Raw genomic sequence first — 14,759 nt, forward strand, 5'->3', positions numbered from 1 at the left:
AGTTGCTTATAACATATTTTGCCTTTCTACTCTGTAGATAATGGAAGAAATCAAGACCAAATCCCACTCAGGTAAGAATGTCTGGATTTTAAATACAGTATCTAGAGAATATAAAGTTCAGAAGCTGGCACCAAGTTTTCCTCTGTGTAAGACAATTTTAGCTTCTTGATTATTCGCTAATGAAAGCTGAATTATGCCTCAGATACAGTGTGCAATGCTGTTAGGACTCCCTGTCTGTGGCGGTGATTCGGCAGATAAAATGCTGGCTGTGCATATGGGAAAATGGAAGATGGATGCCCAGGGTCCACATGAGGCCTGTTAGTCTTGTGCGCTTCTAAAATCCTGGTGAGATTGCAGGTGGAGACAGAGCATACTCTCACATTTTCTGGATGTCTTGCCTGGATTGCGAGCCTGGGGCTTGCATTCATGAATGAGATTCAGCCATATAACTAAGGCTGAGGGTGAGGGTCGACACCCAAGTCTGTACTCCAGTCACCACACCTATACACTGGCACGTATTTATCTGAATCATACATACTTACAAATACACTGCACATAACATGCAGTTACATATATGTAAAAATATTAGTTTTCAGGCTGTTAATCCTGTTTACTAGTATGTTTGGGACAAGGTGTCTGCTGGGAAGAGTGTGGGCAAAACTCTCCCAGACTTTGCTGAGAAAATCACCTCAGAATGGCCTTATAGACATGCTTCTGTTTAGCAGGTTTATTTCCCTCTTAATGAGTTCCACCTCTGTGGTGAATCCCTAGGTAGGTGGAAGTTACAAAAAGAAAGTGTTTGTTCCAGAGTTTGCCAGTCAAAAACCCTGAAATTAGGGACTTGTAGCTGTAGCTCAGATGAATCAAAGCTGAGGGGACAGTGTTGCTCCCTAGTGTCCTATAAAATGACTCAGAAATACTCTTGAGTATAAAGAGTTTCAACATATGCATGTGGACACACTATCAAATCTTCAAGGCCCCAAAATATGATGACTTCTGAGATAGATGGCAACTTAATGCTTAGACATAGAGTACATTTCATGTTTTCACAAAGCAACTCTTTGAAGAGAGTGCTATGAAATGAAATGCCTAATTTTTTTTTTTTTTTACAAAAAACAGGCCATGGTACTTTAGGTTTAGGGGAACAAATGAAATAGGAGCATTAAGTGCTCAAAACAATCAGTTACTGCAAGCATCATAACAAGTGTGTGCAAAACTCGCCATTTCCCCCTCTTATGTGATTGGGTGTGTGTGTGTGTGTGTGTGTGTGTGTGTGTGTGTGTGTGTGTGTGTGTGTGTTGCATGTGTGTGTTGCATGTGTGCATGTGTCTGTGCCTGTTGCATGCTTTGCATATTTTTTTGTGCAGACATGAGGGAAAGAGGAGGATATTGGTGTCTTGCATCATTCTCTAACTTATCCACTTGACATAAGATCTCTGACTGACCCTCGAGCTGGTCTGGCAGCCATCAAGCCCAATTGGTAGCCTGTTCCACCCACAGTACTGGGGTACGTGTGCATGTGTCCATGCCCAGTTTTTTATGTGGATGCTGAGGATTCAAACTCAGGTTGATCTGTGTTGGCAGCAAACATTCTTATTGACTGAGCCATCTCCCAAACCACTGGCTTTTTAAATTTTCATTTTTAAATAGAACTATGAGTGAGTCTTCACTGAATGTTCCATAGATTGAGACAAGTTGAAACTGCCAAACCAAAAATTTTTAAAACGGGGGTCAACGTTGAATTACATAAATGCAAAAATGTCACTTAGTGCACAGATAACAAATCTTTCAAGAGAGATGCTCTAAGGACCAAATTCACCCCTCACTGCATGTTTTTACTCTAAAGGCTCTCTGAAAACCCTCATGTTACAACAGAGGACACGGCCACCACCTCTGCTATTAAGGTAAAATTCTCCTTTGTGAAATTTGTTTCCTTATGAATTTTGTTAAAATGCAGCAGTACTCTACCTATCACAGTTTTATATGGAAATTTGGTCAGAGAAAAGTGTTTGGTATCAGTGAACCATCCTTTCTATAAATTCCAGTGAGCAGTAAGTCCTTGCAGATAGCAGTGGCCCAATAAGAGAATGAACTGGAAACACAGGGAGGGGAAGATTGAGTGCAGTTCTCATATATTAGAAGATGCCTGGTGCTTGATCAAGGATGGTTTGCAGAAATAGATACACATTAGACTGATTTTAAAAACAACTGTGGTGATACATCTGAATACAGTTTAGAGGGTCCGGTTATTGTAGTGGTCCAGGCATCACCCAGGTGCCTTTTCTCTCAGCATAATTGCAGGTAGGTTTTCTCTTCCCTTGGATATTTCTATTTCAGGATCACAGATAAAAGCATCTCCTCTGTTTGTCTCTTTTCTTCTGTGTTTACATTAGCAAGAAATTTTGGAAATTTAGCTATTTGTAATCTGTTCAACCAAGTTTTCATTATGAAGAGATTACAGTCTGTTTTCTGTTTGATTCCACTAGGAGGATATTGACAACTCTTCCTCCAGGTACACGGTAAGTATTTTTCCCCAATTAGCCAGCAATTGTAGACGTGAAGATTCAATACCATATAGTAACACCTTGGTTTCTGGATATTTGCTCTGTATTTGACAATAATATATACTCTGATTCTTTGTATCATGTTCACCTATTTAAAATATCTTAGGGTTATACTTAGCATTTATGTGTTCATAGTAATGTGACCTCATCACTGTGAGCTGCTGGGGGTTAGGAATCCTGTTTGTAACCTGGAGCCTTAGAGTAAGTGTTGTGTGAATCAGAAGTTGAATATTAATGACTTTTGAATGGGACTCAGCAGAAAAATGGGTTTCTATAAAGCAGTTTCACAGATACTATGATATGGAGGACACTAGTAAGTGAGAGTATATTTATAAGTTGAAAATAATATACATTTTGCCTCCCAAACATAGAAGAGAAACACTGATGAAGGGGGGCTATTAACAGTAATCATCATCTCAAATAAGATTCAGAAAGTTTAAAATATAGTGAGTTAAGTTTAGTCTCAATCACAGGGAAAGGCCAAATTTCAAATTCATGATTGTATCAATCTAGCTAGTACGGAATAAATTAGTTCTGATATTGTGCACCCCAAATCAAGAGTTCATTTCCTAATCAAACTAGGAAAATTGATCCTCTGTCTTTTCCTTGCAGATCATAGAGAAACAAAGTTTGTATTCCAAGAAGATCGCTGCAATGAAGAAGCAGGACCAAGCAGGTCTTAGCAGATCAAAATCAATGATAGACGTAAGTACTCTGGGAGAGGCACTGCCTAAATTCTCTAAAAAGAAATCATGCTTGATGGTAATTCCTATTAATTTAAAAAGTAACATATTTGCCTGTGAGGAGAATGTTGACTTTGTGTTTCTGAGTCTGTATAGTTGCAAATCCTGTCAGGGAAGACAAAGCCTTGAACATACCTTTCACCTCCGTCATACTCTCATTCCTATGAATACCCATGCGAGCCTGTCCCCTTCTAAGACAGAAGTTCTCAATATTCCTTATGCTGTGAACATTCAACACAATTTCTCATGTGGTGATCCTAACTGTAAAATGATTTTTGCTGCTCCTTCATAACTGTAATTTTGCTAATGTGATGAATCCTAATGCTGATATCTGTGTTTCCACATGGCCTTAGATGATCTCTGTAAAAAGGTCCTAGGATCCCCAAATGGGTTCACAGGTTGAGAATCCCTGTTCTAAGGTGTAATTGATAGCAAATTAGACTATGGAAACAAAAATCAGAAAGTGAGTAACTTTTATCACAGTTGTGGAGGACTCATGAAATACAGAGAATAAAAAATAAAGACTCCTGGAGTCATTACTGTCAACGTGAGTGCACATAACATACATACAATGTTTTAAACTGATTTATTTTATGCGTATAAATATTTTGCATGCATTCTCTCCATTCACCTTGTGTGTGTGCTGCCCACAGACACCCAAGACAGCATTCGATCTTCTGGAATTGGTGTTCCAGATGGTTGTCAGCATATGTGTGGGTGCTCGAATCTAGTCCAGGTCTCTGCAAGAGGAACAAGTGTCATAAACTACTGAGCCATCTTTCCAGTCCCCAGAATGAATCTGTTTGGTACACAAATAGAGTATATCATCAGTGGAAATGAGTAGTCAGTCTCAGGGTGTTTACTAAACTGCTAGCCCTAGGCCACTTTGACACATTGAAATCCAGAGAACACAGAGGCAGCACAAAGAGCAATAGGAGGCTGGGCATGTTGGTGCACACCTTTAATCCCTGTAATCAGAAAGCAGAGGCTGACTGTCAGTTCAAGGACACCCTGGTCTCTATTTATTTAAGGATGGGGGAGGCAAGGAACATGTGCACCAAGCAGAAGTGTGGAATTCAGAGGATAATGTATATAGGAGTAAGTTTTCTCATTTCAGGCTCAGGTATCAAATTCAAGTTGTCAGTCATGCTGGCAAGTGCCTTCATCCATTTAGCCATCACACTGGCTCTCTGATTTACACTTGGACTGAAATTTTGTAGCACTCACACACACCACCAGCACCACCCACACCACCACCACCACCGCCAAACAAGAGAAAAAGCGTGACAGGGAGAGAAGGGATATCATGTGTTTGAATACTTTGTTACAATTTAGGAGATTGGTTAACCTTTGGGATGGGATTTGGTCTGGTTAGCAGGTCTGCGGTGGGTCTTAATGGTTATCACTACTTCTGGAATCAGTTCTGAGTTGTCTCCTTCCCTGTCTACCAGCATGTGAGAAGCAATAGACCATTGCCACAGACAAAGCTTCCCTGTTGGCTTTCCCTACTTCAACTGCTGCAGGGAAAGTCAGTCAGTCAGAGCAGGGAAGGCAAACAGTAGTTCCCTGTAGCCATGAGCCTTTCTCCCTTGCTTAAATAATCTCTGTCAAATATTTTGTCACAGCAACTATAAAAGTAATAGCCTTCGTTGTTTTTTACTTATTTATTTTACTTTTTCTTTTATTCTTTAAGACAATCTTTTTTATTTTACATACCAATCCCAATTCGCTCTCCCTCCCTTCTACCTGCTCTCCCAACTGCCCACCACTCCACTCCACACTACCCCACTCCCCATTCATTCCTCATAGAGGATGAGGTCTCCCACGGGAAGTCAACAAAGTCTGTCATATCCCTTGCGGCAGGACTAAGGCTATCCTCCCTGTATCTAGGCTGAGCAAAGTATCCCTCCATAGAGAATGGGTTCCAAAAAGCTAGTTCACACACTAGGGGTAAATAAATACTGGACCCACTGCCAGTGGACTAACAAAACTGACCAAACCATATGACTGTCACCCACATTCAGAGGGCCTAGTTTGGTCCTGTGCCAGTTCCCTAGTTGTCAGTCAGGAGCCAGTGAGCTCCCACAACCTTGGGTCAGCTGTTTCTACAGGTTTTTTTTTCTATAATCGACCTCATATTTGATCACAAAGCAAATCTCAACAGATTAATAAAAGTGGAAATAACCCTGTGTCTTATTGGATCACCTATGGGTTAAAGTTAGAATTCAACAACACTAATTGCAAAAATTCTACATACTCATAGAAACTGAACAATTCTCAACAGAATTATCCCTGGATCAAGGAAAAATAAAGGAAGCCTTCCTAGAATTTAATGAAAATGAATGCATGACATACCCAATTCTTTGGGATACTTTGAAAGCAGTACTAACAGGAAAGTTCATTGCACTAAGTGCCTACATAAAGAACCTGGAGAAATCTCACACTAGCATCTTAATAGCACACCTGAAAGCTCTAGAACAAAAGAGGGAGTCTCACCCAGGAGGAGTAGATACCAGGAAATTATCAATTTGAGGACTAAAATCAATAAAATAGAAACAAGCCGGGCGGTGGTGGCTCACGCCTTTAATCCCAGCACTCGGGAGGCAGAGGCAGACGGATCTCTGTGAGTTCGAGGCCAGCCTGGTCTACAAGAGCTAGTTCCAGGACAGGAACCAAAAGCTATGGAGAAACTCTGTCTCAAAAATCAAAAAAGAAATAAAATAAAATAGAAACAAAGTAAATGAAACAAAGAGACAATGTGACAAAGAAATGGGTTTTTGAGAAAATCAGCAAGATAGACAAACCCTTATTCAAACTAATCAAAAGAAAGAGAGACAAAATCCAAATTAATCAGAAATATAAGGGGGACATAACATCAGACACTGAGGAAATCCAGAGAATTATCTGGTCATATTTCAAAAATATGTATTTGAGAAAAGTGGAAAATGTAAAGGAAATGAACAATTTTCTTTTGTGTTTTAAACCTTCAGAAGGTAAAAACAAGCAGCAGAGCTTGCTCTGTTTGTATCCCCTACTTAACCAATTGCCAGTTTCCATTACAAATGGATAACAACAAGCTGGGCAGTGGTGGCCCACGCCTTTAATCCCAGCACTTGGGAGGCAGAGGCAGGCGGATCTCTGTGAGTTCGAGACCAGCCTGATCTACAAGAGCTAGTTCCAGGACAGGCTCCAAAACCACAGAGAAACCCTGTCTCGAAAAAGCAAAAAAAAAAAATAAATAAAATAAAATAAAAATTAAACAAAAACAAATGGCTAACAACTAGCTAGTTACCTTGAAGCATCTAAATTCAGCAATAGGAGAGATGGGAGCAGACTTGTAATTTTAATATTGTCAGAACCAAACTCAAAAGTTCTTTCTTTTAAGCTTAATCCATCTTGGTTTCTAAATTAATATTAGTTATTATGTATGATCAAAGTGAGTAATTAGTCAAGGGAGGTCTTAGCAGGGAGACAGATCTCAAGTGATTTTAGTAAACAGACATTCAGTTGCCAGACATCTTCCAAGATTTCAGTGAAAAATCATTAGCATATAAGTTGACATGATTAATACAAATGCAAATTTTAGACTAATGTTGAAATTTTAGTTTGATACAGAAAGTAAATGGTAATGTGATGAGTGTGGCGGCCATGGAGTGTTCCCCTTGGCGTGAAGGGACCAACATCTTGGATATGCAAAGGATTAGAATATAAGCCACAATATACAAACCACAATATCACTAATAGAAATGAGATCTTAGCATATTCTTGAGGCAAATAAAGTGAAAGGGCAGTTGTTTCTATCCTTCAAAGATGTGATTGAAATAAAAAGAGACATCACTTTTGTGATGTTAGATTTGCATAAAATGATAGTAACACATGAGTTTTCCAGAACCCATTACCTGGTGATTGCAGTGTAATGAGTATAAAGTCACCACCTGATCTAGATAATGTCAGTTCCCCATGCTAACAGAATACTAAGCAGAAGTCTTCATGAAGAGCTACAGTCAGACACGCTGATAAATGACACAGGCTTCAAAGGCACAAAGATGATGCTTAGCTTAGGAGAAAGAAAAAGCTCACATCACAATGAGTTTTTCTCCATCTTCATTCTGAACTGATAAAAACCAATACCTCAATCTCTGTTTTTCTCTCCTCTCTCTCACACACATACTTCTTTTCATTAAAAAGCTAGAACACACACACACATATGCCAGCAGATCAGAGCCCTTACATTGCAATCCTATTGATAGGAGTTCTATCCCAGATAACACAACAAACAACAAGTGTCTCACATGTGTAATCTCAACACCCCTAAATCCAGATTGGAGGCTGAGAGAGTAGAATAGCTCTGAAACCTACAAACCAGCCAGACTGGAACACACAGAGGCACAGAAACATTGCGAGACCCTGTCTCACCCAGCGAAAGCAGAGAGCCGCCTCCTGAAGGTTATCCTCTGCCCTTCACACACACACACACACACACACACACACACACACACACACACACACACACGTGCGCGCACACATGTATGCATGCACGTATACACACACGCACTAGCATAGCACAAACAGGCATATTAATTCAAGCACACAAGCAAACACACACTCCAATAGTAATTTTTAGGATGATACAATATTGATTATTCAGATAATAAATAGTGTCTATATATTGATTGGCACTCCTGTTGTGTAACTAACATATAAGGAAAATATTTTCAGGGTCTTCTCAGTCATCTTCAGTGTTTCTAATTTCCATGTGACATGTGTCCTGGAAAACTATACTTGTACCATGTGGCCCTTTCATTTCCTTTTTATAACTGGCTTAAGCATATTTAGTTAATGATGAAGCAATGAGTGAAACATATGGCGTGTGAAAATGTGTCTAAGGCTCACAAATCTTGAGCTTTGATGTGTTCACGCTCATCATTCTCAAGGAAACAAATGAACTGAACATTTTTACATGATGCCCTTGAGCAGTTCAGACACACACGTAGTATGTTACTTCCTCATATGTTTTCCTTTACAAACAATGCTTCTCAAGCTATTTTGTTTACCATCTCCACGTTACATTGTTTGATCATGTTGGGTAAGCTTTGGAACGTTTGAGTATTTCACATAAGTAGCACAAATCCTCCTCAAACCTGGTACAGAAAGGTAAACATAGACTGCTAAGTTAGGAGTCTCCCTGAGATGTCATGAATGATTAAGGCCTAACATCATTATTTGTATTTGGAATAAAAGTTGGGGAGGCTCCCCTTCTGACAAACAGCATCAAATGCATTTTCAAAACTGGCACTTCCTAAATATATTTATTTATTAATTAATTAAAGATTTCTGCCTCCTCCCCGCCACCGCCTCCCATTTCCCTCCCCCTCCCCCAGTCACGTCCCCCTCCCTCGCCCGTCCGAAGAGAATCAGGGTTCCCTGCCCTGTGGGAAGTCCAAGGACCACCCACCTCCATCCAGTTCTAGTAAGGCACATGGTTCCAATGGGATACATACAATTTCATCACCACCATGATTGAGGCCGGCAGGCATGGTGCTGTAGCAGCAGCTGAGAGTTACATTTAAATCTATACAAGGAACCAAGAGCTCACTAGAAATGGCACCAGTCTTCTGAAACCCAAGACCACACAACTCCTCCAACAAGGCCACACCACCTATCCTTCCCCCCAAATAGTTACACTACCTGGAAACCAACATTCAAATATATGAGCCCATGAGTCTGTTCTCATTCAAGCCACCACAGAGATGCTGGAACAGTCCATTACATTCATCAGCCATATATAAAAAGAGTCATAGCTAAGGAGTAACAGTTTGGATGGCATCTCCCAGAACCCTTCCTTCAGCCCCATAATTCCCATCCACTGTGGGTAGTGGCACACTTTATTCATGCATTTCAAAAGTCACCCTCACTGTTCTGTTATCCAGGGAACCTAATGGGCAATTGTGAAAGCCATGGGGAAAGCAGTAGTGTGGTGCAGAAGAGCGAGGTTCCTTTTGTTTCCAAAGCCCCCGATTGTCACATTTTCTTAATCTGGATGGAATGTAAAATCCTTGTCATAAAGACAGAAGAGGACACATTGTGTCTTTTTTTCCATCTTTCCATTATAGAGAGGTAGCAAAGAACAGAAGAAAAGAAGGCATAAAGCTGAATAGATCCCCTTTTAAGATTCTCAAACTCTGGGCCTTTGACTAAACCAATGGAAGCAAAAGTTTCAGGATATCAGCGGTTATAGTGATAAAATTAGCCCGAGAAAACAAACATTTGGGGACTCTAAATCAAGACCCTGACATTAACAGATAAGTTCTAAAATGAACAAAAATAAGTGAGATTTTCAATGAAATCTAACATCTCAAAATTTCCTTAAAGGTTGAAACAAAGAAGGGAGAAGATTTCCTTCCTCCATCTAATATGCATGACATCGTGCCCCAGCCTCCTGCCCATGCCAATGCCACATCAACTTCTCATGTTAGTGAAACAGGTGACAATCGTCGGTCATCTGAGGAGACTACTGTTAACACCAGCAGCGTTAGTGAAAGAGGTAACAATCGTCGGTCATCTGAAAAAACTACTGTTAACACCACCAGCGTTAGTGAAACAGGTGACAATCTTCAGTCATCGTCATCTAAGGAAACTACTGTTAACAACACCAGCGTGGATCACACACCTTCTCTAGGTACTTATACTGGGCATGCAAGGGGGAGAACACATGCTGTCCCTGAGCTTGCTCCTGGTAGCCACAGTGGTGACACCATGGACCCTGTGCAACATTCTGACCTTGTTCTTGATACCTGCTTAGAAGAGAACACAGTGTCTTAGCTTCACTACTGACCAGAAATCTGCTCTTGTTTGTATCCCAGGTGACGCATTGGACCCTCAGAATGCTCATATGCGGGTTCTTGTTTCAAGTCCTGCTCACGGCACCAGCTATGCAGCGAAGACTCCTGTCATGGTTTTTCTACTTTGGGCAGCAACCACATCCTTGCTCCTCCTAACATCGTCAATGTGGTTGCTGCAGTTGGTGGCTTTGACGATGCCGTGGATATGGAACCTAATTTAGAAATCCTGCACAGTTAAAGTTAAAGGAGCTTAACAAGGTAAGGTAGACCACACCAATGTCTTAAAATAGATAAATATTTCTGTGCGGGAAATCCAATTCTCTTTGGCTCTAATATGCATGATGATAAATAAATTTCATACTTTGTATAGGACTCTTTAGATATTACCTATAACTAGAAAAAATGATTATCTTTTCTAGTCATATTGAAAATGCATCACATAAAATTACCAATTCAGTTTAGTCCAACCAAACTGATCAAGTAAAGTTGGTAAGCACACACTTGCCTCCCATGCTGGAATGAGGAAATGATTTTCACTCTTAATGTGAAACTTGTATTTTCTGAATGGCTAAGCAGGGAAATGTAACTGTTAGATATTAGTTGTTATTTTTTTGTGTCCATACACTGTGACTTATGTGGACAGCAGTGTTTTGGAAACAAACACCCCAAAAGAAACAACCTCTGAGAATAAAACCAATGAAACAAGACTCCACATTCTCACCGTTCTCAAATACAATGATACTCATTGTGACATGACACTACATAGGATTCTACGGGTGATGCCTCTGTTACTGCTTATCTTGACGATGCCACCAATGATGTTCTTGATACTACTGATAATTCTTGCTTTTCTTTTTAGTTTCTTCTGAACAACCTAAGAGGAGCTCCTGTCAACAAATGACAAGCTGTTAGAAATATTTTTAAGGTTTTCTTTCATTTTATTGTTTGAAGAATATTTTCAGTTTACTCTTTGACATTTTAATGTATGTAATTCAGATCATCCATGTTGCTCATATCTTCCCCATCCCTGTCCTCTGCCTCCATCCCATCCCATTTTTGTGTCATTTATCTTAAGGAGTAAGACTTCCAGTAGGATCCCCCACAGCCAAGTGCATGTGGACATTATCAGTTGGACTAAGTGAGTTATTAAAAAAGGGAGGGAGACATAACATCTATCTTGCACCACTTTTGCAGATAAATTACATATAGTGTTTTGTTCCTTGAATTACTGGCCAGGCATTAAAACATTAAATCTTATCTAATTCTATAGACCTTATTATGCTTTCAGTACATGTAAAGCTTGCTAAACTTTCATTCACCTATTTAAACATGTACTGTACATGCATCCCCAGAGAGAGGACACAACTCAAGGGGATACACAATTCAATAGGAATTTGACTTTATCTAGTGGAACATACTGATAAATTCTGAAAGATAAACAAAAACACTTTGCTACTTGGATTTTCTCTCTTAATCCTTGATCAGAAGCCTCCTAGTTGTGTGGAATTCTAAGGAGGTTAAGGATCTGTAATGGAGAGTTGAAAGGAGCAAAGGGTCAAAAGTATTTCCAAGAGGTCAATAAATTCATTATTCTGCCATCTGATAAAATATTGAAATCAATTTCTGCCTAGAATGAATTTCATGAGATTTTCAGAAAATGAGTAGAGTTGCTCATTTGTAACAAAAGATGACAAATATTAGATGCTGAGTTTGCCACATCTTTATGAATACAAATATAGATATGTATGGGTTCCTTAGCACCCTATTGTTCAACATTCAGGAATGAAAAATTCCACTGAGAATTGTTGAGGCTAAGAGGCCCAGCTAGGGTTAGAATATGAAAATCAACATGGCATATGTGTGGGGGGGGGTTATGTATGTATATATGTACAATTAAAATACCTGGTCCTTTAAATGAGCTCAATTGTAGTCAGAATGCATGATTTTAAAACTGTATTTTTAAGGAAGCATGTGGAATATACTGCAGGGGAGGAAAGAATACTATCAAAATATATCATAAAAATAAATTATAATGTATTTCTGGTAGCATATAGTAATCTAGTTCCTTCTTAGTTCACCTCCTTTTGTAGTATTCTAAAAAACCTATTAACCTGTTGTACATTATTTTGAAAAATTAAAGATATTAGACACCTTTAAAATGATGTTTTTATGATGTTATTACATTGGCTTTCAAGTGACAATCTGTCAGAAATATTTTATAAAATTTAGAAATTTTCCTCATTTAGACCTTGGGAGCTCAGTCCAGTGCTTCAATGCGGGTCTCTGTCTCCATCTCAATCCATCGCCAGATGAAGGTTCTATGGTGATATGCAAGATATTCATCAGTGTGGCTATAGGATAGGGCCAGTTCAGGCGCCCTCCCCTCAGCTGCTCAAGGAACAAGCTGGGGACATCTCCTTGGATACCTGGAAACTTCTCTAGAGTCCACTCTCTTGCGGCTCCCTTAATTAAGATATATACTTCCCTGCTCCCATATCCACTCTTCCTCCATCCTCAACCATCCCATCCCCCCAAGTTCTCCCCATCCTTCCCTTCTCACTTCTCTCTTCCCCTCTCCCCTTACTCCCACCTTACCCCTACCCGCAAGCTCTCAATTTTTGCCTGGCTATCTTGTCTACTTCCAATATCCGGGAGGATAACTACATGTGTTTCTTTAGGTTCACCTTCCTATTTTGCTTCTCTAGGATCATGATGTATAGGCTCAATGTCCTTTATTTATGGCTAGAATCCACTAATGAGTGAGTACATACCATATTCATCTTTTTGGGTCTGGGTTACCTCACTCAGGATAGTGTGTTCTATTTCCATCCATTTGGATGCAAAATTCAAGATGTCATTGTTTTTTTACCACTGAGGAGAAAGAACATGAGCAAGGAAGTCAGGACCACAAGGGGTGCGTCTACCCACTGTGACAGTGGGGCTGATCTAATGGGAGCTCACCAAGGCCAGCTGGACTGGGATTGATGGAGCATGTGATCAAACCGGACTCTCTAAACATGGCTGACAAGGAGGGCTGATTGAGAAGCCAAGGACAATGGCACTGGGTTTTGATTCTACTGCATGTACTGGCTTTGTGGGAGCCTAGTCTATTTGGATGCTCACCTTCCTAGACCTGGATGGAGGGGGAGGACCTTGGACTAACCACAGGGCAGGGAATCCTGACTGCTCTTTGGACTGGAGAGGGAGGGGAAGGGGGAAGGAGGGAAGGGAGAGAGAAATAGGAGGGGAGGAGGTGAAAAATTTTAATAGTAATAATAATAATTAATAAAATAAAATTCTTACTCTCAGAAAAAAATTTAGAAATTTTAATCTTAAATATTTCTCTGAAAATTGATACAGTATATATTGAATTTTGTATATAAGTTTTTAGTAGCTTTTCATTAAAATGTACTATGAAAATATTTTAAACTGTTTCCTTGTATTGTACAAGCTGATGGCATGACCTCTTGGTGACATGTTTAAGGAGAAAGCTTCTATTATAGCTATCAGAGATAGAACAGACAGCAGCATATCAAATCACCCAGAGCAGAAAGAGATGTTGGCTGAACATAGTCAGCTGCACCTGCCTATGATAGAAGCAGAAGCAGAGCAGAGAGGCAGATAGAGAGAGACAGAAGATGGGACGCAGAGAGAGGGAGAGCAACATAGAGACAGGAGGAGACAGAGAGATAGGTTTAGAAAGAGAATGAGAAGCTGGGATAGGGATGCTTCTGAACTAGAGGGAGTTTAGTGTAGGGAGCAGGGTGGAAGACCTAGAACACAAGCATGGACTCTGACATGTACAGTGGGTACTAGTTCTACTGAAGGAGCCTGGAGGCTAGTCTGTACCTTATTATAGTAATAGCCACCACAGATAGTCAACGTTTCCTACTGCCAGTGATAAGAGAAATGACCCCTTTGAGAAGAGGAAGTAGCTTCACAAGTTTTTAAGGAATGTTGGATTTATCTACCCCCCAGAAATCCTCCAAAAGTCCAAATTGAGCCCATTTCTGGGTATCTGGGCCTGCAATTGCAGTTTTGGAAACTGGAGTTCAATGAATTTTAGTGGATTTTCCAAGGCACAAACCAGTCATGTTGAGGTTTCCATTCTCACACTGCTCTCACATGAGTAAAAACACCACCCGAACTACTCTATTGGCCTTAACATCCATAGATTTAAACTGCGGCTGCTTACCTGCATTCCCTCTTTACTTTTTATGACATTCCATCACCAAGCACATGTTAAGTGAGCAAAGTCCCTCACTGAGGGTGGGGCCTTATGAGCCCCTTCCTGTGTGTGATTATCATTGTGTCCTGGACACCATTTCACAGAAACAATCTTCAACCTCTGCCTCTCACTTCCAAAGTTGTCCCTGAGCCTTGCAGTGTGCTGTGGTTCAGGTGTCCTGCTGAGGTCTGAGAACTGCGCAGTTATGTGTTCTCTAAACTTTGGCCAGGTGTGAGTCTGTGCAGTCAGCAGAGCCCACTTCCTAAAGAAGCCTCTCTCATTAGGGATTACAGTTGCTCAAATGTATAGGTGTCAGGGAGAGTACGTAGAAGGCAGCTTGATGCCATGTAATTTTAACAAAACAACAACAGAGGGCCTATTG

At 40.2% G+C, this 14,759-nt stretch overlaps 1 protein-coding gene across 1 annotated transcript in view; it reads left to right on the forward strand.

The window, feature by feature from the left end:
- The window catches only part of LOC142836132 (uncharacterized), a gene marked incomplete at its 3' end in the record, with an annotated part of 73,300 nt that extends 63,435 nt beyond the window's left edge, over positions 1-9,865 (forward strand). The window contains exons 13-17 of the mRNA XM_075950143.1: positions 38-71; positions 1,847-1,904; positions 2,487-2,519; positions 3,177-3,326; positions 9,680-9,865. Coding sequence (XP_075806258.1) covers positions 38-71; positions 1,847-1,904; positions 2,487-2,519; positions 3,177-3,326; positions 9,680-9,865 — 461 coding nt within the window. The remainder of the gene's footprint in view (positions 1-37; positions 72-1,846; positions 1,905-2,486; positions 2,520-3,176; positions 3,327-9,679) is intronic.
- Between the last annotated feature and the right edge of the window lie 4,894 nt (positions 9,866-14,759).

This window comes from Microtus pennsylvanicus, chromosome 15 (genome assembly GCF_037038515.1).
Source record: "Microtus pennsylvanicus isolate mMicPen1 chromosome 15, mMicPen1.hap1, whole genome shotgun sequence".
NCBI lineage: Eukaryota > Metazoa > Chordata > Mammalia > Rodentia > Cricetidae > Microtus > Microtus pennsylvanicus.